General features: G+C 48.0%; 1 protein-coding gene, 1 long non-coding RNA gene and 3 other non-coding genes across 5 annotated transcripts; 3 read left to right on the top strand and 2 right to left on the bottom strand.

Moving 5' to 3' along the window:
- Positions 1 to 181: 181 nt before the first annotated feature.
- On the bottom strand, positions 182 to 20,022 carry dtx4a (deltex 4, E3 ubiquitin ligase a). Its single transcript, XM_064344982.1, has 8 exons — positions 19,815 to 20,022; positions 13,395 to 14,505; positions 5,610 to 5,671; positions 4,432 to 4,593; positions 4,102 to 4,163; positions 3,415 to 3,735; positions 3,185 to 3,274; positions 182 to 3,072 (listed from the first exon to the last, which is right to left on the bottom strand). The coding sequence occupies exons 1-8, from the start codon at positions 20,020 to 20,022 to the stop codon at positions 2,842 to 2,844; spliced, it is 2,247 nt and encodes a 748-aa protein (XP_064201052.1). The 3' UTR covers positions 182 to 2,841.
- On the top strand, positions 19,287 to 20,079 carry LOC135259977 (uncharacterized). Its single transcript, XR_010331442.1, has 2 exons — positions 19,287 to 19,754; positions 19,849 to 20,079. It is a non-coding gene; the product is annotated as an uncharacterized LOC135259977 (long non-coding RNA).
- A 1,640-nt stretch (positions 20,080 to 21,719) lies between these two features.
- trnaa-cgc (transfer RNA alanine (anticodon CGC)) lies at positions 21,720 to 21,791 on the bottom strand. Its single transcript has one exon. It is a non-coding gene; the product is annotated as a tRNA-Ala (tRNA).
- A 361-nt stretch (positions 21,792 to 22,152) lies between these two features.
- On the top strand, positions 22,153 to 22,225 carry trnat-ugu (transfer RNA threonine (anticodon UGU)). Its single transcript has one exon. It is a non-coding gene; the product is annotated as a tRNA-Thr (tRNA).
- Positions 22,226 to 22,367: 142 nt separating this feature from the next.
- On the top strand, positions 22,368 to 22,440 carry trnak-uuu (transfer RNA lysine (anticodon UUU)). Its single transcript has one exon. It is a non-coding gene; the product is annotated as a tRNA-Lys (tRNA).
- Positions 22,441 to 22,842: the final 402 nt, after the last annotated feature.

Below are 22,842 nucleotides of genomic sequence, written 5' to 3'. Positions count from 1 at the left end.
TTAAGTTCATCATTGCACCATCAGCATAATAACCACCAAAAAGGTACATATTTTTGGCATTTAAGCAGAAGTGATCGATAATTTGGTTCGCACCCCATAAATAATAATAGTATTTGTTTAACTGCCACTGAAGCTAAAAGCCAAATGAATCTACCAGAGAGAAGAACGTATTGGACACAAATACCACTTAATTAAATTTATTGGTTGATAATTCCATTCAGTATTCCAGCAATTGTTGTATTTACAAACCTTTGTGTTTATACATCGTACCGGTGTCCTAATACTGCACTGGCATTTAAGCTTCACACTCTCCATAAAAATAACTTCTTTTTACAAAGTGATGAGGGAACGGAGCCATCAAACACAAACGCGTAGACTCGTTCCCCCAGGAGCTGAGGAGAGTAAGGATGTACCAAGGGGCTTTAACAGTTGAAAAGTCTACTTTTTAATTTTCACAAAAAAGGAAAACATACATATGTAAATACTTACATACAATAATTCTGTACATAACAGAGAAGAAATGAAGGGGGAAGGAAGGAAAAAAAAAACATTCTGTTACCATGGCCTCTGTTTTAATAAACACTCCAAAAATGAGGTGAAAATATCCAACAGAAACGATGCACGTGAACAAAATGATAAAGAAACACATACAAGTTCAAAACAGAATCATAAAAAGAAATAAACTACAATCTTAAAAATGCGTGAAAAAAATTAAACATATATCACGGGTTACATATAAAAAGAACATGGCCGAGGGTACAGCTCGGTTACTTAAATGTACTTCAAAAACATGGTTTTCAATGTAGAGTACGTACACGCATACATACACCGACTATGAATGTAGGCCTACATATGTATGCACAAACACACACATACTGGTAACTGTACAGCCTCATAAACAGGTCATTCATCGACCCAACTGGAACAGACTGGACAGGCCACCAGGGGTCAGAGTTCAAATCAGAGTGCTGATGATGTCAGAGGATCTTAGCATTGACCTCGAGCAGCGAACACCAAAGCGTCAGGGAGAGCTCGGCTTACCATCTGGCGCACTCATTAAGGACATCCGTTCGTCTGTTGTAGCCATTTAGCGCATTTTAGAGAGCATGCTATGAAATCTAACATTCATTACCCTAATTCATTCACCTGGGCATGCTCAAAACAAACAGCATATGTAAATGCACTCTTTTTTTTTGGTGCTGTACTCCCGAATAAACTAATTGGCTGAGAGTGCACATATTTGACACATGGTGCACGTAGCACACGCTAGCTTGCAGATGAGGTACCTCATTGCCCACAACTCACAAAATTAGCTTAAAGATGCAAGGCCCTCGCAAATGTCAGGGAGGTCTGCTACAGAATCACAAGCACACGTGATCCTTAATACTGCAGGTAACTGAACTCATTCTGGCAGAAAAAATGTCCACAATTTTCCATGGTGCAGAAACTGGAACATGTGTACTGTAGTTTGCAACCATTCAGCCACCTGACACCAAGTGCTAGTGATGGCTCAATACACTGGCACCGACTCTGTGAAACTCTCTCTAGACCTCTGGTCGCCTGTCCAATCGCAACTTCTTGTCTTCACACTTGTTTTTTAACCCGGAAACAGACCAGGAATGCTCATTTCATTGTGCGTTTTGTTTTTATGTGACCTCACAGACTTCACAGAAACATCAGCAGCTAGTAACACTCGCTCAGGTGCAGGTTTCCTTCAGATTCTTAGCTCCATTTCTCTAAAAACATTACAATTCAAGGCCTTTAGAGTTTCATGAATAACAATCAAAAACCCTTAAAGAGACGAACTTGAACTCAAAAATGACCCATACTACGGCAGTGACCATTGGAACAGACCCCAGATATGGATCCTCAAGCAAAACAGAGGACACACCCTTGACATAGCACATACAAGGGTACAAGGAAAGTGTACAAAATTAAAATCATGCACATGGAATGATATTTGATATTTAAAATAATAATACAAGTGAATTATTAATGCTAACTTGCCATACATTTGATAAAGAAAATCACCATAAACTTCATATATTTAAAGGAACTGAATTAACTTGCTGAATGGAACCACTAGTGGGCAGTAAAAACACATGCTCACATACACTGCTTCCAGGAGTCGTGCAACTTCAACAGTTTTAAGAACAAAAAGAGGTGTTGTTGGTCAGGGGCGACACAGTCCGTCTGGCTCAGCGATAACGCACCATAAAGCTAAAATCTCCTCCATCCAACTCATAATTCCTTTCTTTCACCATCTTACCTTTATCTCTCTTTACCCATTTCCCAAACTCGCTCTCTCTCTCTCTCTCTCTCTCTTTTTTCCTCCATCTTAAATCTCTCATCTGTGTCCCCTCTCTCCCGCAAACAGAAATGCCTCTGGGACTAATGAAGTGTTTGCAGCATTAGCACATTATAAAGTAGCATGTTTAGATTAGTACCATTTCATTGTTTGAACACTGAACAATTTTTTTCATTCTTCATTCTTCAACAGTACCTAAGTACCTATAGTAGTACCATCTAGTACCTCTAGTACCATCTCTCTCACTGCAGTGGTAGTTTCTCCTAGCTACATACAGACTGTAAAACCCTCTTTCTCAGTGCAAAATGTAAATTTGTATTAAGAATCGTTTAGTTGATTCAGGATTCATCCGCCATAACAGCAACCACTTGGGGGGGGGGGGGGTCTCCCTCCACCCCCAACGGTCCGTTATCAGTGTGCTGTCACTCAATCCTGTTAGAGAAGGGGTCGGAGAACCTGAACCAACGCGTGTACCTCCCCTAACACACTAGCCCCCCGCAGGCCCGGGCTGGTGTCTGGCGCCCCCTGCTGGCTCACTCCCGCTGCAGGCTCTCCTCCTCGGTGATCCCCTGGGCGCGGAGCTCCTCCAGGACGTTGTCCAGGTGACCCGGGTCTGGGTAGCCGTGGCCCGTCAGGTTGGAGCCGAACTCGGTCTTGTGGTGGACCTCGTTCCAGATGACCGTGTCGGACTCGCCGGTGGTGCTGGACGTCCCCACGGAGAAGATCAACCGGCGGTCCCAGGCCACCAGGAGCAGCCGCAGGACCTGGGGAGGGCGGGGGGGGGGGGTGCAGGGGGGTATACGGTCAGAACCCACACACTGCTAAACGATAAGCAGTAAGAGACGGTGGGAGGGGCACGGAGGCATCCCAGCGTACCTTGCGGCCCTTCTCGCTGTCGGGGAGGTAGCAGTGACGCGGGAACCCTCTGGCTGTGAACGGCTTTCCTGGGTTGGGGTGCTCAGGACCCTGAGAGAGAGAGAGAGAGAGAGAGAGAGAATGTATGTATATTAGGTATATGTAGTAGACGTTTCGTAGATGTAGATGTATGTATCTTAGGTAGATGTAGTAGATGTAAATGTATGTATATTATGATATGCGTGCAGTACCTGGATGCCAGGCGGGATGTTGTAAATGATCCGGATGGTTCTGCAGTCGGGGTGGCCGGGGAGGGAGTGGGGGATGACGTGGTACTCCATCTTGCCAGGGGGCTGGTTGCCGGTCTTGACGCCGTAGATGGTCTTGCAGGTGGGGCACTGCAGGCTGCCGTCCTTGTTGCCGTTGTTGTACATGGCGACCAGGCACTGCAGGTGGTACTGGTGCCCACAGGTGACCAGGCGGCCCACCGACTCGCCCCGCGACACGCTGCCTACGCCCGGGCCCTTGTACCCGGACGGGCTGCCCAGGGGCTCCATGCATATCGTACAGTCCTAAAAAACCAGGGGAAAGGGGGGGGGGGGGCAGGGTACAGAGAGCGGCCATCTTAATTAAACCCAGATTCTCTTACAATATTCATTACCATTATAATCATTCTTACCATCATTAATATTTTACTGTTGCTTTCGTATAATAGTTACTAAATTCCATTCATCTTATTTTACTTTCAGAAGCTACTGGAACGGCACTAATTTAGTGCACTTCGTATATGCTCCTGTACTGGAGCACTGGGCACACGCGCTCACTTCCTGTCCGGTGGGACCAGGAGAACCAGCGCCAGTGCCCTGTGTGTGGAAATGGGGAGCGGACAGGAGGACGGGACAAGGCGAAAAGGTGGGGGACGGGGGCGGTACACGTACCTCCTCAGGGGGGTTACGGACTTTCTGGAGGTACCTCTTCACCACCTCCTCGGGAGTTTTACCTGAGAGAGAGAGAAAGAGAGAGAGAGAGAGAGAGAGAGAGAGAGGAAATCAGTATTTAGCATGCTAATCTACAGGCTACAGCAGTCTCTGTGAGTGTGACTGTGTAGAGTCTGCAGCACAGTCTCTGTGAGTGTGAGTGTGACTGCGTAGAGTCTGTGAGTGTGACTGTGTACAGTCTCTGTGAGTATGTTTGTGACCGTGACTGTGTAATCTCTGAGTATGGTTGTGTGGAGGGTGCAGTACAGTGATTGGGCGGTGCTAACTCACCCTTGCGGGCCTGTTTCTTGGTGGTCTTGCGGCAGCAGTGGCCCAGTCCAGGAATGGGCTTGATGTCGCTCTTGCTGACGGGGGGTGGGTGCAGCACCAGTTTTGGGGGCCGGGTCAGACACACAGGGAGTCCTGCAGCGCTCATCAGAATGCCTGTGATACCTGATAGAGACAGGTAGGGGGCGGCAGTGAGATATAGCGCACACAAGCTTCAAGACCGGTAGCACTGAGGGTTTGAAACCGTCATTTTGGCTGGTGTGTCAAGATCTCTGTTTCTCACTGTCATCATCAACAAGTGTGTGCGTGTGTACATGTGTGCGTGTGTGTGTGTGTGCATGTGTGCGTGTGAGCGTCTCCACGAGGTTAATCCCTCATTCTGTCCTTCAGCTCGCTCCGTTTGATTGACAGTCGTCGAGACTCATCTGCCAGTCTGCATTAGCCTACAGGATAGTCTGCGTGTTTGATCCTTCAGTCAGCGTGACCGTCCATCGGAGTGCGTGAACATGACTCACGTTCTGAACGTGCGTCCCACACACACAGAAAATGTGTAGGTGAAAGTCCAGTGCATCTTGGCATGAGTCACTCCTCTGAAAACAGTATGTTGTGGAAGCTATATTTAGCAAAAGGCACATGATCGATTTTTTAAATGCAGTCAGAAGGGAAAATTCTTTGCTTTGAACGTGTACGTGTGCGCTTCTACATTTCCAAACCACGTTTGGAGGCTGCGTAGGACAGATCAGTGACAGTTTCACACATCAGGCTGTTTTTCCGATGTGGGGTGGAGGGAGTCGCAACCGGACGTGTTGCTATGCCACGCTTTAGTGTGAAGAACACGATTTCCTCCAAAGCTGAATTCTTAATTTAACCTAACCTTTATTTATACAGGGTAGGCAGAGCACACATGCTCATTTACAACGCCCTGTGAAGTTCCCCCCTTATGTGCTGCAGGTGCTCGGACTGTGGGAGGCAACCGGAGGACCCAGCGGAAACCCACAGGGACACAGTAAGGGTCACAGCCAAGAGGATTTGAACACGGGACCTTCTTGCCGCGAGCTGCAATCCTCTGCACCACCACGCCGCCCAGATTAGGCTACAGGCAGAACCAGAGACGGATTTAATCTGTAGTGTGAAGACAGCCTCAGTCAGGTCGGTCATGTGATTTAGCTCCTCCCACTTACCAGCAAGTGCAGGGTGCACGGGGCTGGACCCATTCAGGTTCTTCACCGGCACAGTGGGAACCCTGAAACAGCATGCACAGCACGCACAGTTAGACGCACAGTCCTGGAAGCAAACGCATTTCAGACAGCAGTTAAAACACACAGCACAGGGCCCTCAAAATATCCTTCATGTCAGAGACGTCTCAGAATTTCTAACCGCTCAAGGTCAGTGTCTATACACGTCCGTTCTCTCACAGATAAAACTGCTTGATCAGTCCGTTTTATGGACATAAAAGCTGCTGTTCAGGAATACACTTAAGCAGCCAGTTCTCCAGACTGAGAGACTGCACATGATGGCTGAGACAGAGTAGTACGCAGTCAGTTGTTTTGCTTAATTTCTTTGGAGAAGCCAGTGATTTGAAATCCACAGCTAGTCTTTGTACATGTCTCAGGCTCCCAAAAAGAAGACATTAAAAGTTGGGTTCACTTGACATTTAAAATTTTATTTTATTTTTTTTTACTTTGAAAGAGCCATAAGTCAAAGCTCCTCTCCATTAGGAACAGCATACGGACAGCTTGTGATAATCCCCCCCCCCCCCCGCCTCTCGACCCCTTCTGGTCACGTAATACGCCATTTTGCAAAGTCAAAAGGCCTCCACAGTAAACGTCAGAAACTGGACAACAGGCACACCTCACAAGAACAGCCCAGAATGAGGCCAACACAAGGGAGACTCCCCTGCCCCATGACCAGCAGAGCCGCATTCTTATGCGCTGTGCTGGACTAACCATTACATCACTGTTTGTGTCTCGAGCTCCGATCTAGAGCAGCACGTCCTGGCAAGACCCGTTAAGTAGACGGCAACAACCACAACAACAACAGCAGTGGTAATGGGAGCAACGACAATGGTTCAGACCAACCAATAGCACAGGGTGTGCCAACCTTAAAGACTCAAATATGAAGCAAACACCAGTAAACATTAAACTGTTTAACACACAGCTCCAAACAATTACCCATAACAAGATCAAACCGGTATCATACTGCAATATGTGGAGCAGCTAGCAGAGAATACCAGGAATTATATGAGCCAAGGACACCACCCGTGATGTCAGTGATCAGAGCAATCGTGTCACAACAGGAGGACTTTCACAGAATTCAATGACTGTTCGGTGAAATACAGTGGGACAGCAATCAGCAATGCTCACGTCTCTTAGGAACCCTACTGTTAACCCTTTCAAGAGTAGGACTTTTTTGAACGCCTTTTCAAAATTGTATGTCAGAGTTCTAGAACTCCTTTGCTTTCAGTTACCAGTAGTGATCGTGACATCAGCATTAGAATGTTCAGTCAGGAACATTCTAATCACATATTTGTGGTCTCCCACCTTACAGGGTCAACATTACTTGTCGGTTCTGTCGACACTCTCAGACTGGTTCTAAACCACAAACGGCAGGACAGTGTTCATCTTGCCTGCAGCCAGTCCAATAAAATCAGACTGTCGGATCAGGTCAGACTGAATTAAAGATCAAAACGAGCACAATGAGAAATACTCACTGAAAAGCCCTGATAATGGTCATCCTTCAAACGGAGGAGAGCTCAAAGAGAGAGGTGATATTAAAAACGACCAGAGCACAGCAGGTCCTCTCGCTCACTCTTCAAAAAAGCAGCCCAAACTTTTCAGAAACCGCAAATCCTCAATTACACGCCGGTATTTATTCAGCAAAATCTGCTCTTTATGTCCTTTTCTCCCGCTGTTTTCAGGACGCGTTTCGCTCTCTGTCGCGGACGCTTTACCCCGATCCTCGGTGGCGTTTGTTCCGTCTCTCGGCGGCTGTGAGCACCTCGCCCTCGCAGCCCGTCTCTTATAGAGCTAATCCATCAGTTCCCATCTGTTGAGTGACCCCCCCACCCCCACTCCCACCCCCAAGCGGAGCCACGTCACACCTGGGGATTACCTGCGCGTCACTGACCAGCATCGCCATAAGGCCCAAACGCGCTTACACGCACCAGCCCGTGTGCGGCGCGAGGTCCAGCTACGAGGTTTTAATCAGGATTCATGAGGTCACATTACAGACAGCCCTTACATTACTCGCATTGAGCATAGGCTCACATGCAGAGAGATGTGCACAACTGTTCAGACTTTTACATGGCATTCATTTATACCGACAAACACTAAAGCAACTGAGCCAAAGCACCTTTTCTGTAGAGTACAGCAGTGTCCTATGTGGGAATCAAACCAGCAACCTCTGGGTTACTAGCCCAGTGGTTAGTTCCATGACTATTATACGACAGTGCTGCTCGCGACAGAACAGTCCATGTGAACAGTCCAGTCAATTACGTGCATGTTCCTCCAGGTGTTACAGACAACAGGCTGCAATAAAGGAGGTATTCAGACAGAACACGCCATTAGGGTTGGCTTGTTTTGGGGGGGGGGGGACCCTCCACCCCCACCCCACCAGAAATCACTTTCGTTCCAGCACAAGGTGCAAGATTCATCAGCAAACTACCAGCTGTGTGGGTGCGTACGCTGAGTGGTGGGCGGGTACATTATTTCGCCTGCGTGTGAGGAAGAGAAAGACACAAACAGAGCGTAAAAAAGATACGTTGACACAAGTGTGTGTGTGTGTGTGTGTGTGTGTGTGTGTGTGTGTGTGTGTGTGAGAGAGAGAGAGAAAGAAATGAGGGTGTGAGCATGAGCGTGTGTGTGTGCGGGAGTTTTTTTATATGCACTACATCTGAATCTCTGATTCCAGCGGGGAACACTGGCTCAGTAGAGCAGCTGTGATGCAGGGTACAGGAAGAGCAGGGCAGGGCCCGCCCAGCATCAGCCAAACTTTACTGAAAACAAAACCCGACGCTGCTTCGCTTTCCGCTTGTTTACCAGCCAGTTTCGATCATGTGGGGCGTGAGTCAGGGAGACACGCCAGGTGCCAGGTCAGCGCATTTAAATACATTAGCTTATGCTTCCTCGTTCATCCCTTTAAGGCAGGTAAGCTCACAAATACGCGATTAGAATGCTATTAACTGAACATTCTAATGCCGATTTAACAATCGCTATCGGTGACTGAAAGCAACGGAGTTCTAGAACGCTGACTTAAAATTCTGAAAAGGAAAAAAAAAAACATTTCAGAAAAACCTGCTCTTCAAAGGGGTTAAGCGTGGACGTGCGAGATGGGGGGGGGGGGGATTTACGGGCTGACTGTGAGAATGTTTAGTCACGTTTGATCCCGGCTAATCTATCAGCATTACTGCACACCCCATCTGTCTTATGCAGACGCGCGCACACACACACACACACACACAGGGCAAAACCGAGGGTAGTGGGGGGGGGGGGGGGGAAGGAGAGGAGATTGAAACAGGTGCACAGAGGTCTTTTAACGTCACTCTTAAAACTCTGATGTGGGCGCAGTTCCCAGCAGCTTAAACCTGACTTTATAAAACTCTTTTCTCACGTTCTCACTTTCAATCACACTGAACACTAAAGTTAAAGCACTTACATTCAAAACGTACTGTTACTGTACTGTTACCACTGTACCGTTTTGTACAATACCATTGTCAAAAATAAGCCACACAATGAGAAGGCCGAGCTCTTAAGCTGGACCAAATTATGTTACACACGCTGCACTGTCGTCATATTAAATTAATCATCACAGGTTTCAAATATATGTCTGGTTATCAGTGTAATATGGTGGAACTTCTGAAATCATAATATGGGTCCCACATTCAGAATCATCATAATAAGAGTACACTCGGGCTATTCTGCTTCTTTTGTACCCTTAAAACAGCTAAAGGATGTAAGTTATAAATAATAATAATAATGTAATTAAGGCATTTGTTTGCAGCTTTGAGCTCACTTGGCTGAAGCCGGAGGGTTGATTTTGAGCGCACAGGTGACACACAGAACTCATGACACGGATAAAGCAGGGGATTAAAGCACGGGTGGGATTAGAGGCAGGAATCACACCCTGAAGCAGGGCTGAGAGAGGGAGGGAGAGAGGGATAGGGAGAGAGAGAGGGAGGAGAGCTGACCGACCGGGGCACGTGCACCCAGAGGCGATTAGGGACCCAGCACACCGAGAAACAGAAGGAGAGGTGAGGGAGGAGAGAGAGAGAGAAAGGGAGAGAGAGCGAGAGAGACGCACTCCTGAACGGTGACGTCGGTGAACAGGAGGCAGGTCCATCTGGAGACAGAGGTGAGCTAATCTGCACAGAGCATCGCTGAACTCATATACACGTATGACCCACATTACTCCAGCACGCATGGATATATATGTGCACACACACACACACACACACAAAGTATTATCTTGAATTTTTTTCTATCAAAGCACACGTACACATGGATGCATGTCAAAGCAGCTAACTGAAAGTCCGTGCAACGTTTCACCCAGCTGGGACATTTCCGTTGAATCACACATTTTTTTCTGCCGCCATCAACCTTTCCAGGGAATTAAATCATTCAGTTCTCCTTGCTGACCAACCCCTGAACCCAACACAGACTCACTTGCTCCACACCAGGGGTTTTCAAACCAGGATAAAACAGGTTCTGGGGCAATCCCACGTATCTAGTTTTTGTTCCAAACACAATCGCAATTCCTCAAGTTTAATGAGCTGTTAATTGTTCTTAATTAGATGTTTTTGTTGTGTAATGAGGGAAGATTCTCCCTCTTAAGGCCGAATTAGAGAACAAAGACTGAACATCCCAAACTGATCTGAATATTTCACATCAGACTGCTCAGTTTTCTGGCAGTTCACAGGGTTCATTACCGCGATGCACAAGACTCCAGTAGTATGAGTTTAATTGGTGAACTGGAGTCCTAAATGCTGAAGATAAGGACACCTGCTTATTAGAACTGAAGAATTTCTTGAATAATTCAACAGGCCAGGGACAAACTGACAACGAGCCAAACCTCCATTGTGTTAAAAAAAAAAAAAAAAATCAGGTCAAGGACATAACTATAGAGGAACTTGTGTTTTCGGTGATCTTAACCGAAGATGTTGGCTAGAATGCTAACCAGCATACAGACAGAAGGAAGGCTCCAACAACCGCATTTTCAGAACACCCCCGCCCGCTCTACACAATCACAGTACGTCGACAAAGCAGCAATCTTAGCTGTCGTGAACGAACTGTCACAGCTGAGTTCTGAATCGACAGACGTCTGCTGATCGACAGTCAAACCCCAGGATAACCAGCGTCTGCAGTGCACTGATTTCGGCCGAACAGACAACACCCCAATAATGGCATTTTGGTGAAGACGGTGAAACCGAACAATCGCGGATGCCTCAAACGAACGGTAGCGAGCGAGCGAGCATTAGCGGGCAGTATCTCTGTCCCAGCTCCACCAATCCCACAGAAGTACAGCAGAATACGGAGGCAACAGCACACACAGCATAGCATGTCTGGATATTTCATAGCACACTTGCTTTGCAATTTGCAAAACTGTGTGATTTATCAGGGCTGTTGGCTGCTACTCTCTCATCTCATTTCTTACACTCTTCCCTCTTTCTCTTTCCTGAAGAAAGCAAACTGAATGCCTCCCATCTCCTTGGCTACTTCAATATCAGCTTTCCGTGTGTGTGTGTGTCTGTGTGTGTGTGTCTGTGCTTCTACAAACACATTATCCGTATTCGGCTGAGTGTTCAGTGTCGGTTGGGGTGGGTCTGTCTACATTAGAAGTTCCAGAAAAGCGTTCTATCCGTCACCTCTCCTCACACCGCTTTTCTCTCCTCGTATTGGCTTTCTGAACACTGAGTAATTCAGCCTGTGGCTAATCAGTCAATATTGGCGTTTCGGTGTGCCATTAAGGTGGTCCTTTGTCTCTGTCCGTGGTTGTCTACGTCTACCCCCCCTTACGTGACAGTCTGAAGTTCCACCCAACCTCAGCGCTTACACACACACACACTAACACACACACAGCCAACACAGACAAACGTCTCAGGACAGACTCTTCAACAGATTCTTATAATAATGACCGTGCCTCAAATTCTGTCTGCTACCCCCCACATCCCCCTTCACCAAACACACCCCCCTCCCCTCCCCCCTGCCCCCCCTCCCCCCCCAGTCTGTCCTTCCCTTCCCTGCAGTAAGGACACATTGTATTGCAAATGTGGACTAGGCCTCAGCATGCCAACAAAGGTTTCCGTGGCAACAGCCTGGTGCACACAATAAAGACAGAAGGCCCCAGGAATGAAAAGGCCTGGGAACTGAACAGAGGGGAGGAGGAGAAGGGGGAGGAGGGGGGGGGGGGGGGTTCGGGGGAGTCTGAGGGGAGGAGGGGAGTCTGTTGACCCATGCTGACCTCCCCTCCTCCCTCCCCTCCATCTCTTTCTCAGAATCCCTCATCTCTTCTTTCGAATACTCCCTTCCATCTCATTCCTCAACTTGATAATTGCTCCCTCCCCCCAGATGGTAATCGCTGACAAATAGGCCAGCTGATTTTCTGTTAACTGCTGACCTAAACCCCAGCACAGATTCCTCACTGACCACATCAGAGACTTCAGACTGTCTACCCTCCCTACAGAACTCCTCAGGGACTGCAAGCTCATATCACAACACCACTGCATGATCCAAACGCCTATTACACAACCCTGGGAGAGGCCAAGCGCAAAACACACCACAAGAGAACCAAAACTCCCAATATCACACAGCCAGAGGACCCACATTCAAACTGCAGCACCGTAAGCGGACCCAAACTAACGTTAAATGACCACGAACGGGTCCAAATTCACATTAAACCACCGAAGGGTGGAGAATATCTTCATTATGACTAAGAGAATGTGCGGCATTAAATTCGGGCCTTCTAAAAGTGCCTCTGGCTGCAGGCAGTAAAATTCCCTAGGACAGGGAGTTAGAAAATGTTGCATGTACTTGTGTGTGCTTTGCTCTTTCTTTCCTTTTGCCCCCCCCCCCCCCCCCCCAGCCCCCACCCCCCCAACCTTGCCATACCAGGAAGGAACAGTGTCTGACGCTGATGCTTCCATACTCTCAAAACTTATGTTCCATAAACATAAACAGACGGACTCTGTGTGAGCGCAGACGGACTCTGCGTGAGCGCAGACGGACCCTGTGTGAGCGCAGACGGACTCTGTGTGAGCGCAGACGGACTCTGCGTGAGCGCAGACGGACTCTGCGTGAGCGCAGACGGACTCTGTGTGAGCGCAGACGGACTCTGATGAGCGCAGACGGACTCTGTGTGAGCGCAGACAGACTCTGCGTGAGCGCAGACAGACTGAGTGAGCGCAGACGGACTCTGCGTGAGCGCAGACAGACTCTGTGTGAGCGCAGACGGACTCTGAGTGAGCGCAGACAGACTGAGTGAGCGCAGACGGACTCTGCGTGAGCGCAGACGGACTCTGCGTGAGCGCAGACGGACTCTGCGTGAGCGCAGACGGACTCTGCGTGAGCGCAGACGGACTCTCTGTGAGCGCAGACGGACTCTCTGTGAGCGCAGACGGACTCTCAGTGAGCGCAGACGGACTCTCAGTGAGCGCAGACGGACTCTGTGTGAGCGCAGCCGGACTCTGCTGACGGTGTTGAGCGCAGACGGACTCTGCTGACGGTGTTGAGCGCAGACGGACTCTGCTGACGGTGTTGAGTGCAGACAGACTCTGCTGACGGTGTTGAGTGCAGACAGACTCTGCTGACGGTGTTGAGTGCAGACAGACTCTGCTGACGGTGTTGAGTGCAGACAGACTCTGCTGACGGTGTTGAGTGCAGACAGACTCTGCTGACGGTGTTGAGTGTAGACAGACTCTGCTGACGGTGTCGAGTGCAGACCAGGTGAAGCGGCGGGGCGCGGCGGACGCTCACCCCGAGGCGATGAGGGCGCGGGACTGCGCCACGGCGATGCGATGCAGGGCGGGGCGGCTGAGCCCGGCCAGGCTGGCCCGGGGGGGCAGGGGGGCGGCGCACGCCGAGCTCAGCGACGACACGGCCGAGGTCAGCGCTCGCGTGGCGGCCGAGGAGGCGGACGAGGACGACGGCGTGGTGGTCGCCGTGGAGATGAGGGTGGCGGTGGGCACGGAGGTGGTGCAGGCGGTGGAGGAGGAGGAGGTGGAGCTGGAGCTGGCGGCGGTGGAGGCGGGCGGTTGTGGCTGCTGCTGCTGCTGCTGCTGCTGGGGCGGAGGCGGAGGGGGCGGGGGGAGGGGGGGCAGGGGCGGGGGCGGCGGGCGGGTGGAGGACAGGGAGAGGGCGGCGGTGGCGGGGCCCAGGAGCGAGAAGGAGTGGGCGAAGCTGGGGGCGCCGCCGGTGGCCGTGGCGTTTTTGTACGGCGAGAGCGACCGGGAGAGGGACAGCGGGTGGGGCAGGGTGTAGGAGTGCGTGCCGCCCGCGCCCATGCCGGCGGAGGAGCGGCCCGCCGCCGGCCCAGACTTGGGGCTGGGCGGCTTGCTGGGCGCGGCCTTGCGTCCCAGCGTGTGCGCCATGGCGTTGGTCTTCACGCTGAAGACCAGCATGCACTGCTGGCAGGCGCAGGGCTGGCCCAGCGGGGTGAGCGAGGACGCCGGGAGCGTCCCGCTGGGGTAGGCGCTGCCGTTCCCGGGCCCGCTGATCCCCGACACGCCCACCCCCAGCAGCGCCCCCGTCCCGGCCCCGCCCCCGGCCCCCGCGCCCCAGCCGTGCGCTTTCGGGAGCGCCCCGGAGACCAGCGGGTAGGCCAGGTCCGAGCGGCGCTGGATCCTGCGCCGCCGCTGCGTCTGCCCGTTGATCTGCGTCATGCTCTGGAAGTCGATGAGGTAGCAGAAGCCCAGCGGCGACAGGTCCAGCCAGGGCTGCTGCCGGTCCCGCGCCGCCTGGATGGCGATGCCCACCTCCGTGTCGTAGGCCGTCCAGGAGCCCGCGTCGTTCTCCCACTCCCACAGCCAGCCCTGCCCCGGGGCCGAGGTGGGGTCGTAGAAGCTCCGCCGCACCGGCCGGAGGGTCCCTGCGGGGGGGGGACAGGAGGCGCAGTTACACCCCGGACCACAAAAAAAGGGGGGATACAAACCCACTACAGCACAAGGCAAGTTTACAGCCACCGGCCAGTCTCAAAGCTTGCCTGATCATGATAAGATAATTTATTTCATATTGCAGTACAGTGCATTTCATTACAGGAAATGAGTGACAGACACAAAAAGGGGGCTCAAGATCCTCGACTTGTGTGTTTTGCTCTGAAACCGCGGTCAGGAGACAAAGATTGATTGAGGAAGGGCGTGACCTTACACTTTGGCCAAACGCATATCGGCTATTGTTATAAGGGGGGGTGGGGGTGGGGGGTGGAAAAACAGCCCTTAGTGGGTTCCAGAGCTGTGGGGTCTCCTTTGAGAGAGACGCCTGGGGGGGCAAAGCAAGCGCATGAATACAGATCGGCGAAGGGGGCGGACGAAAGGGCCCGGGCGGAGTTTGCAGTCCGCAGGCGTCCGGCAGAGCGCGAACCCGCGGAGCGGCGTAAATACCGCCGCTTTCGCGAAAAACCGCCGGTCAGCTGGCCCGGGGAAACTACAGCAGCGATTAAAAAAAAAAAAAAACCCCACCTCGAGGCAAACGCTCTGACGTCACTCCATAACGCTCCCGTCTGAGGAGGTAAAGGAAGGCGAGGATTTCTCCAAAATGGAAGCATTTCGGCAGGGTTTATGGCTAACGGTTACCGTCCACTGCACTCAGCGACACACACTCAGCTCCTGCTGTCACAGTATGATTTTTTTTTATGCCTGCCCAGTTTGGGCTGATCTTCTTTTTTTCTTTCTTTTTTTTTTGTTGCCTGGCAACTTCCATGCTACCAGGAGCCGGAATTCACCGGTTGCCTCCAAGTCAAACTTTGAGGCCCGACGCCAAAACCAGCAAGCCAAGACACCCCGTCCTGGTATGGGAACACCGAATAATAAGCCCTGACGATAAAAAAACATCATTACAGCCGAACTTCAGTCTGAGAGACATGTTTGCAGCACGTTGGCAAAGTCTGTGGCATCCCTAGTGATGCTTCCACAGCAAGAATCTTCAAAAAGAATCACCTGTTCACAATCTTTGCAAAAAAAAAAAAAAAGGCATATTCATGCTTGCAACTACCGCTGCACAACAACCCTAACTACACTCTTTCTACAAAAAAAGGTGAAATTTACCTGCTGTGGGTTGTATACCCAATGGGCAGATAATTGGCATCATTAAAGTAATCGCAGCGATCAATAAAAGCACAAAGAACAGGATTTGCTCCTTCAGTCTGACAAAAATGTCCCTTTTTTTCTTTCATCTTTATTACCCAGGGAAAAACACATAAGTGCTAAGCGCTAAGATGTTAAAACGCACAGAGATACAAACAAATCTGAGTAAGGAAATAAATAAATAAAATCTGTAAAAAAAAAAAAGTGTTTTAAAGTGAGATTCCTGCAGAATGGCAGACATAAACATTAGCTGAAAGAGGGGGAAAAAAGGGCGTTTTGCAAATGGAAAAGAGAGAAAGCAGCTTCCAATTAAAAAATTCTAATAAAATAAATAGAAAAGTAATTTTCCTGATTTCATATCGGCTGCCCTTCGTGAGCTTTCCCTCACTCTCTCTTCACGCCGTTACTGACGTCGCGTGACCTGCTTTTACCAGCGGTGTCCATTTTTTTTTTGTTTTCTGGTTCCGCAGAGCACATTTAAGACGATTTGTCAGGCACCCTGGCCCAGGCCCACTTACAGATCACTGGTGTGTGCGCTCCGCATTCCTGTCCAAACACACATGTCGGGAGACATGAAAGCCGCAGCTTTTTTTACAGTTCTCCCTTTTTTCGAAAATTATGAACACGCAGGCAGACCTCAGAATTCTTCCCTCTTCAATCTCCCCCCCCCCTCCTCCTCCTCCCTCCCACTTCCTGAATAGCAGTCTGTCGCTCCCCCCTGAACCCCTCTTTCTCTCCATTTTCTTCCCAGGCAGGGGGGCCCTACACACTGGCCTCTCAGCCTTTGGGGGAGGGGGGGGGGCAAGTGGTGGGCGGTCGGGCGGTCTCTCCAAACACAGAAACTGCTCCATGAAATTGCTAGTTCACAGCATGGCCATTTTTCCCCTTCCCCATTTTATTTAACGTGACCTGAAAGGTAAACCTTGCACTCTGTAATTTAGCCCACTTTTTGTCCTAGCGGTGTTGCCGTACAGAAGAGCAGCGAGGCCGCACTCTTACCGAGAACTTCCCTCTCGGCCGTGACCACATGACGATCACCAGACCGAAGCTCAGTACAACGCAAGGTTTGCTCCGCCATGGAAAATCCCTGTTATTGACCTGCAACTTGCATTAGGAACACAAGAGGAGAGTTGGCACCCAAGACCAAGAGAGGGGGGGGAGAAAAAAAAACTTCCATCCCTCTCCCTTGGCTTTCTTCCCTCCCCCCATCATTCTCTCTCTCCATTCCCCCATCCTTCTCTCCCCATGATCTGCAAAACCCCCTTCCCCCAATGCCAATCTCCCCGCTTTGTTCTGCGCGTCCAAATTAAAATTCAACTTGAAAATGGCCCCTCTCTGCCCGTGGCTTAGCGCCGTCTCCTCGGACCGAGCGGCGCAGCAGTATGCACGCGACCTCTGACCTCGCGGGTCCCGGCGGTGCATGTGTGCGTTTCAGAATGTGGCACATGCAGCTGGACCAGCTGGCCAACCGAAAGGACCCCCCCCCCCCCCGCCCCGAAAAAACAAAGGAGTAGCAGCGGACCCAACACCTCCCTGTCTGTGGAACCCTGACCCACACACCCTTTTCAACTGACATCCTGAAATCCCGGAGAATAATCCCCAATGACTTCACCCTCTCTACATGCCTGTACGAATTACATATCCATAAAATAATCCCTCATGACTTCACCTTCCCTAACAGCCTGTTATGAATTCTATATCCATAAAATAATCCCTTATGACTTCACCCTCCCTACATGCCTGTATGCAGAACATGTCCTTACCTGGGGTGACTGTTAAGAGTGTTTATACAATTTGCACCTTGCACACTGTGGGTGTCTGAATCTGCTGGTTTCAGGTCCATTTCAACAGCAGTGACTTGTTTACATGGACCCGTTCACTGTCTGGGGTAAAGTCACCAGATTATTCTATGTGCATCTAAAAGATCCCTCAGCACACCCAAAAACTGTTTGCCAATAAAAAACATACACTAAAGCAGGTATAATATCAGCAAACCCCTGAAGGTGAACTCTATTTAATCTGTTGATCGGCTGAAGGATCCACATGCCTTGTCCCAAGGCCCACTGCATTGGCTGCTGATTGAAAGCATAACACAAATATGTTCAGACACCAAGACTGGAAGTTTGACAACCCTGCAGTACATGGCATCACATGGTCACATAGTTATTTGAAACTTTAAACAGTTGAATCTAAATAACTTGCTTTGGAGGGTACAACAGCAGCAACCCTCCCAGAATTATGTTTTAGAAAATCTTTTTTTCTTCTTCTTGCATTTACCTTATATTTCACCAGGTTAAACTCGAGAGATTAAAATCTCCTTTGCAAGGCATACTTGGCAGCAGTATAGTTTCGTATTCGATAACAACACCACAACAATATAACATTGCAAGTGGTAAAAATATAAAGAACTTGCATTCATCAGCAAAATTATCATTTCATAGATTAGTCTAATTGAACTGTTTGGTTTAAGAGTTTTCTCCAAGTTGCTCCATGACCAAGCCACACAGTGATAAAGCTTCTTTTTTGCCCTTTCTCAGTCCTTGTTCACGGCACTGCAAATAAAATGAGGCTGGGAACAAAAGGTGTTGAAGATTTTTGACCTTTGGTCCCCAACTCAAGTTCAGACCACCAGCATCACATCAGATAAATCTTTTCAGTCCCTATTCCCAATCTCCTCTCTTAGACTTCTTTCTTCTCATAAACACACTGTCACCCTCTGTTTGCGATAAATACTTGAGCGGAATAGAGATACTGTTCCAAGAAGTGTTCAGAGAACTTTTTAATGGAGCACATATTACAAATCTGTGCTCTTTGTTTCAGCATCATATTCAGAGAACTGGTTCACTCATGTCATTAATATTTGGACATTCACTCCCACACTCGTAAGGTCTGAATACTGACCGCTACCATTATAATAATGGTTGTAGTGAAAAAAACCATGAAACTCTACTCAAAAAACTCAATTTAAAAGCACTATCACCATATTCAACGGCTGCACATAACTGAAGATGCTGATCAAAATTTCTAAGACTTCAAGTCAGAACAATGAGTGTCTGCAGGTTTAGTTTAATGGTTAACGAAATCACAGTGATCCTTTTTCCATGGCTTGGACTTCATAAAGTTTTAAAGACTTCTCCTTCTTGGCTTCCCACCGATGCCAGTCCAAAGCAACAGCTGCAATTGGAATTTTCACAACAGAGGGGAAAAGGATGTGCTTTGCTAAAATCCAGAAACCATATGTTCTATATCACCGCACATTAACACATAAAACTTAATCCAAAACTTTAATAGCCATTAGTCTAGCATCGCTAGGCGTCCACCAGTTCACTTCTAGGAACAATGACTAATAAAAACAAATATGTTCACACCTGTTACCAATATATTTCCGTCATCTGTCAAGCGAAGACTTGATTATAAACACTGACGTAGTAAGCTTTCGCATATACAAAAATAAATGTTAAAATTTTATTTAAAAAAACAAAAAAAAAAACAAAGTGTGAAGGGGAGTGGGGGATGATGAGATGCATTTCAAAGTACGAATTTAAATGGAGAGTATTTAACGAAAACAAAGCATGAATTTAAATGAGCTCAATGGTTCCGCTCTTTATTGCCCAATTCGAAATCTCCAGTGATAATAATCGGCCCATGCCACCGAATAAAAAAGTCCGTGAATTCCTTAAAAGGAACATTTGCATGCAGGAGCCCTGCAGCCAGCCGCAGACTCCAGGAGGTCGACACAACGTGCCACGGACTGGACAGGTGACGGTTATCATAAAAATGTAGAGCAGTGCAAAATATATATCCACACCGCTATCCAATTCAACGTTAAGCAGAGAAACGACAAGTTTGACGAATGCCTTTGACCACTACGTCTGGCCAGCGGTCTTTGATTTTGGGAGCTACCAGAACCCGTGTTTTGCTCTTTCTTTGTATGCGTTCTCGTATCGCACTGTTGGTCATTCCAGCTAGCCAACAATTCCCCAGGCTTTATAATGAGTGCGGTCCATCATGGCCTTGGTCGCCATAACTGTCCAACGTAAGTTAGTATACATAAAGCAACCATAATGTTATGAATTAGACATTTTCAATCTCTTACCTGTGTCCTGCCTAAACTGGTGCATGGATTGCAGGTCTATAATGTAAGGCGAAAGACGGGTGTCAACCTGGCCCAACACAACACTGCCGCCCCGAGGGTCGCCTCGAATCACCGCCTCGATGTGATGAGACACGGCCGGGCTGTAAGGACGCCAGCGACCGTGTTCGTTCAGCCATTCCCACACGACCACAGCAGACGCAAGCAACATCGTAACCCTGAAAGCACACAATCGTTGATTGAAATAAGAATCATTGCCTGGCTAATGTATTTTTTAAAAACAAAAAACTACCGATAGCACACAAGAACGCGGTTAGATTGAAGACGCTAACTAGCTAACTTAGCACGGTACATTTATTATAACGTTACATCAGCATAAAGCGGAAGACCACACTTAGCTACTCGAATGGATAAACGACAATGGAAATGTAATTAATTAGCTATCTTGCAAAATTAGCATGATGCGTTTGGCCCCCTTGCCATTATTTGAAAACCAGCGTCTAATGGTGAGAAAATGTATGCGATGACTGTTGGCCCTTTACTAAATTGGTTTTATGTTAGCCAGTACAGTATGTGTTTTAGGTGTTTAGCAAGCTTTTAAGATAGTTCTTTGCGTAACAAAACTCAAAATAAGCCAGCTAATATGCTTGGAAAACGCGTCATACAAATGTTATTTAGCTAAGTGAAGATCGTCCATAAATCTGCTTGCGAACAACAGGTAGCTCTAGCTAATGATTCTCATAAACAATCCAAGGTATACGTTATAAAATCACACATAACATGCAGCAACGTTAGCTTTCTATCTTCTTTGTGGTTGGTATGACATGATGTTCCTGGGCAACATTAGCTATTTAGCAGTATTACTGTTCTGAATGTGACAACCTAGCCGGCTAGCCAAGGAAAATATAACTATGGGCATTGCTCGTGTCACCAACAATCACTTTGGCACATTCACTCCATTATAAAATGTATACATATGCAACAGATTGAGCGCAAAATATGAGAAATTACATCTTTAGCATATTAAAGCAGCATCGGTTTTCTTAATGGCATTGCACATTTATCAAATCCAAAAATATTTACCTAGCTAGTTACATGTATTCGCTCGATTTGAACGTAAATGGGCATATTCACCAAAGACTTTAGCTTGGTCCTTGTTGACAAAACGTCCTTTGTGTCTCCAATCAAACCCAAGAAGGCAGACTGTCAGTCTGTCGAAATTCCCGTGTGTCCGTCTCGCCACTCCATACGAATTGATTTATTTTCTAGTTTCACGACAATTCTGGTAATTAGAAGTATAAAACTGTATGAGAGCTTGCTCCTAAGCTAACGTCAATAATATTCCAATTCAGAAGTGCCTGTTTTCTTTCTAGGTTTCCTTTATGAGAAGGCATCAGAAGAAAATATACCGCCCCATTTTTTTTGATATAAGACGATTGAGGGTCTTGTCTACTTGGTTTATTTTATGTCTTCTGCACCCATTTTCCTTATCCCTTCTCCCTAGACTCGTCTTTCTACGCAATGAAAGTGAGAGTGACGGTGGGTGTATGTCTGTGTGTCACCAGGTCTATTACCACGCCCGATGCAAACATTCAGCTCTCGCTAGTCGCCAATCGCCTTTGAGAAGCCCGCCCTCTTGCAGTCAATCACTCCGCCTATGCACCTGAAGTAAAACACAGACGATGTGAGTTACCTCAACGTTTCAGTGTTTCAGTGCACACATAGTGAAATTACCATGATCAACATCACCTGGTCATGTTTACCTGTCATTATTCAAAATTGGTTTGTAATGTGGGATGCTGCTTATGTTTGCTTTATATCATATTCGCTAAGCCATCAACAAAGCAAAGTGAGGGAACTGCAACAAAAAACCTGCCTCTATTACAAATAAAAACTTGCAAAACAATGTGGAGATGCCGGGGATTGAACCCGGGGCCTCATACATGCGAAGCATGCGCTCTACCACTGAGCTACATCCCCTTCAGTCAAAAGCCGCTATAACAGAGTGTTATGACCATAATCTTACCATACTCTTAATTTTCATTTGTTATAACAATAGTTGCGTTATAACAATAGTCGGCATATATTACGGAACTGTTACTGCATATCCAATCTAATTTCAAAAACCACAGCAAGTGATATAGCGATAAAATAGTTAATTATGTTAATTTATGCGATGGATTACCACAACGAACACGCATTGTTGCTGCAGGTTAAGCCCAAAGGACATAGCATATTACGAGGTTACTGTAATAATTGAATGGCGAAGCTCACCTTCATCGTACATCATTACTCCTCGGCTTTTATTTCAACAGAAAGCCCGAGAGCAGGCTGTCAGTAAGGCTCCATAGCTCAGGGGTTAGAGCACTGGTCTTGTAAACCAGGGGTCGCGAGTTCAAATCTCGCTGGGGCCTACGTATTTTTTTGTGCTTATAGCAAAGCGGCAGTGAAGAACGAACGAACGAACAATGAATTACTAACACGTTACGCACAAAAAAATAAAAAAATACCGGTAACTCCGTTCAATTATCCAGTAAATGCCAGTAAACTTTCAGAGCCCGGATAGCTCAGTCGGTAGAGCATCAGACTTTTAATCTGAGGGTCCAGGGTTCAAGTCCCTGTTCGGGCGTTAGTTTTTTATTTTTATGCGTATGATGCATAAAACATAATATAATGTATAGGATACTAGCGCAGGGATGGTCACCCCAGGTCCCGGGGAACCACAGGGTCTGCTGGTTTTTCTGGTTTCTTTGGTCTGAGTGGTTGTTATATATAAGGTGAAAACAAAAACCAGCAGACCCTGCGGCTTCCCAGGGCCAGGGTTGACCACCCCTGCACTAGCCGATAAAATGCACTGCATACCGAGCAACAAAATCTGAATGTATGCCCACGAATTTCTGCTGCACTGCATCTGATAAGTTATTCAACAGATTAAGTTCAATTTTCACCAAACATTAGTATTATAATCTTGCTAAGACAACCCAAGAAACTAAATACAAATAGCATCACATTTTCTTAGAAGACACTCTTC

This window comes from Anguilla rostrata, chromosome 7 (assembly GCF_018555375.3).
Source record: "Anguilla rostrata isolate EN2019 chromosome 7, ASM1855537v3, whole genome shotgun sequence".
Taxonomy (NCBI): Eukaryota; Metazoa; Chordata; class Actinopteri; order Anguilliformes; family Anguillidae; genus Anguilla; species Anguilla rostrata.
The sequence above is the reverse complement of the archived record's forward strand: the minus strand, read 5'-3'. Positions and strand labels throughout refer to the sequence as shown.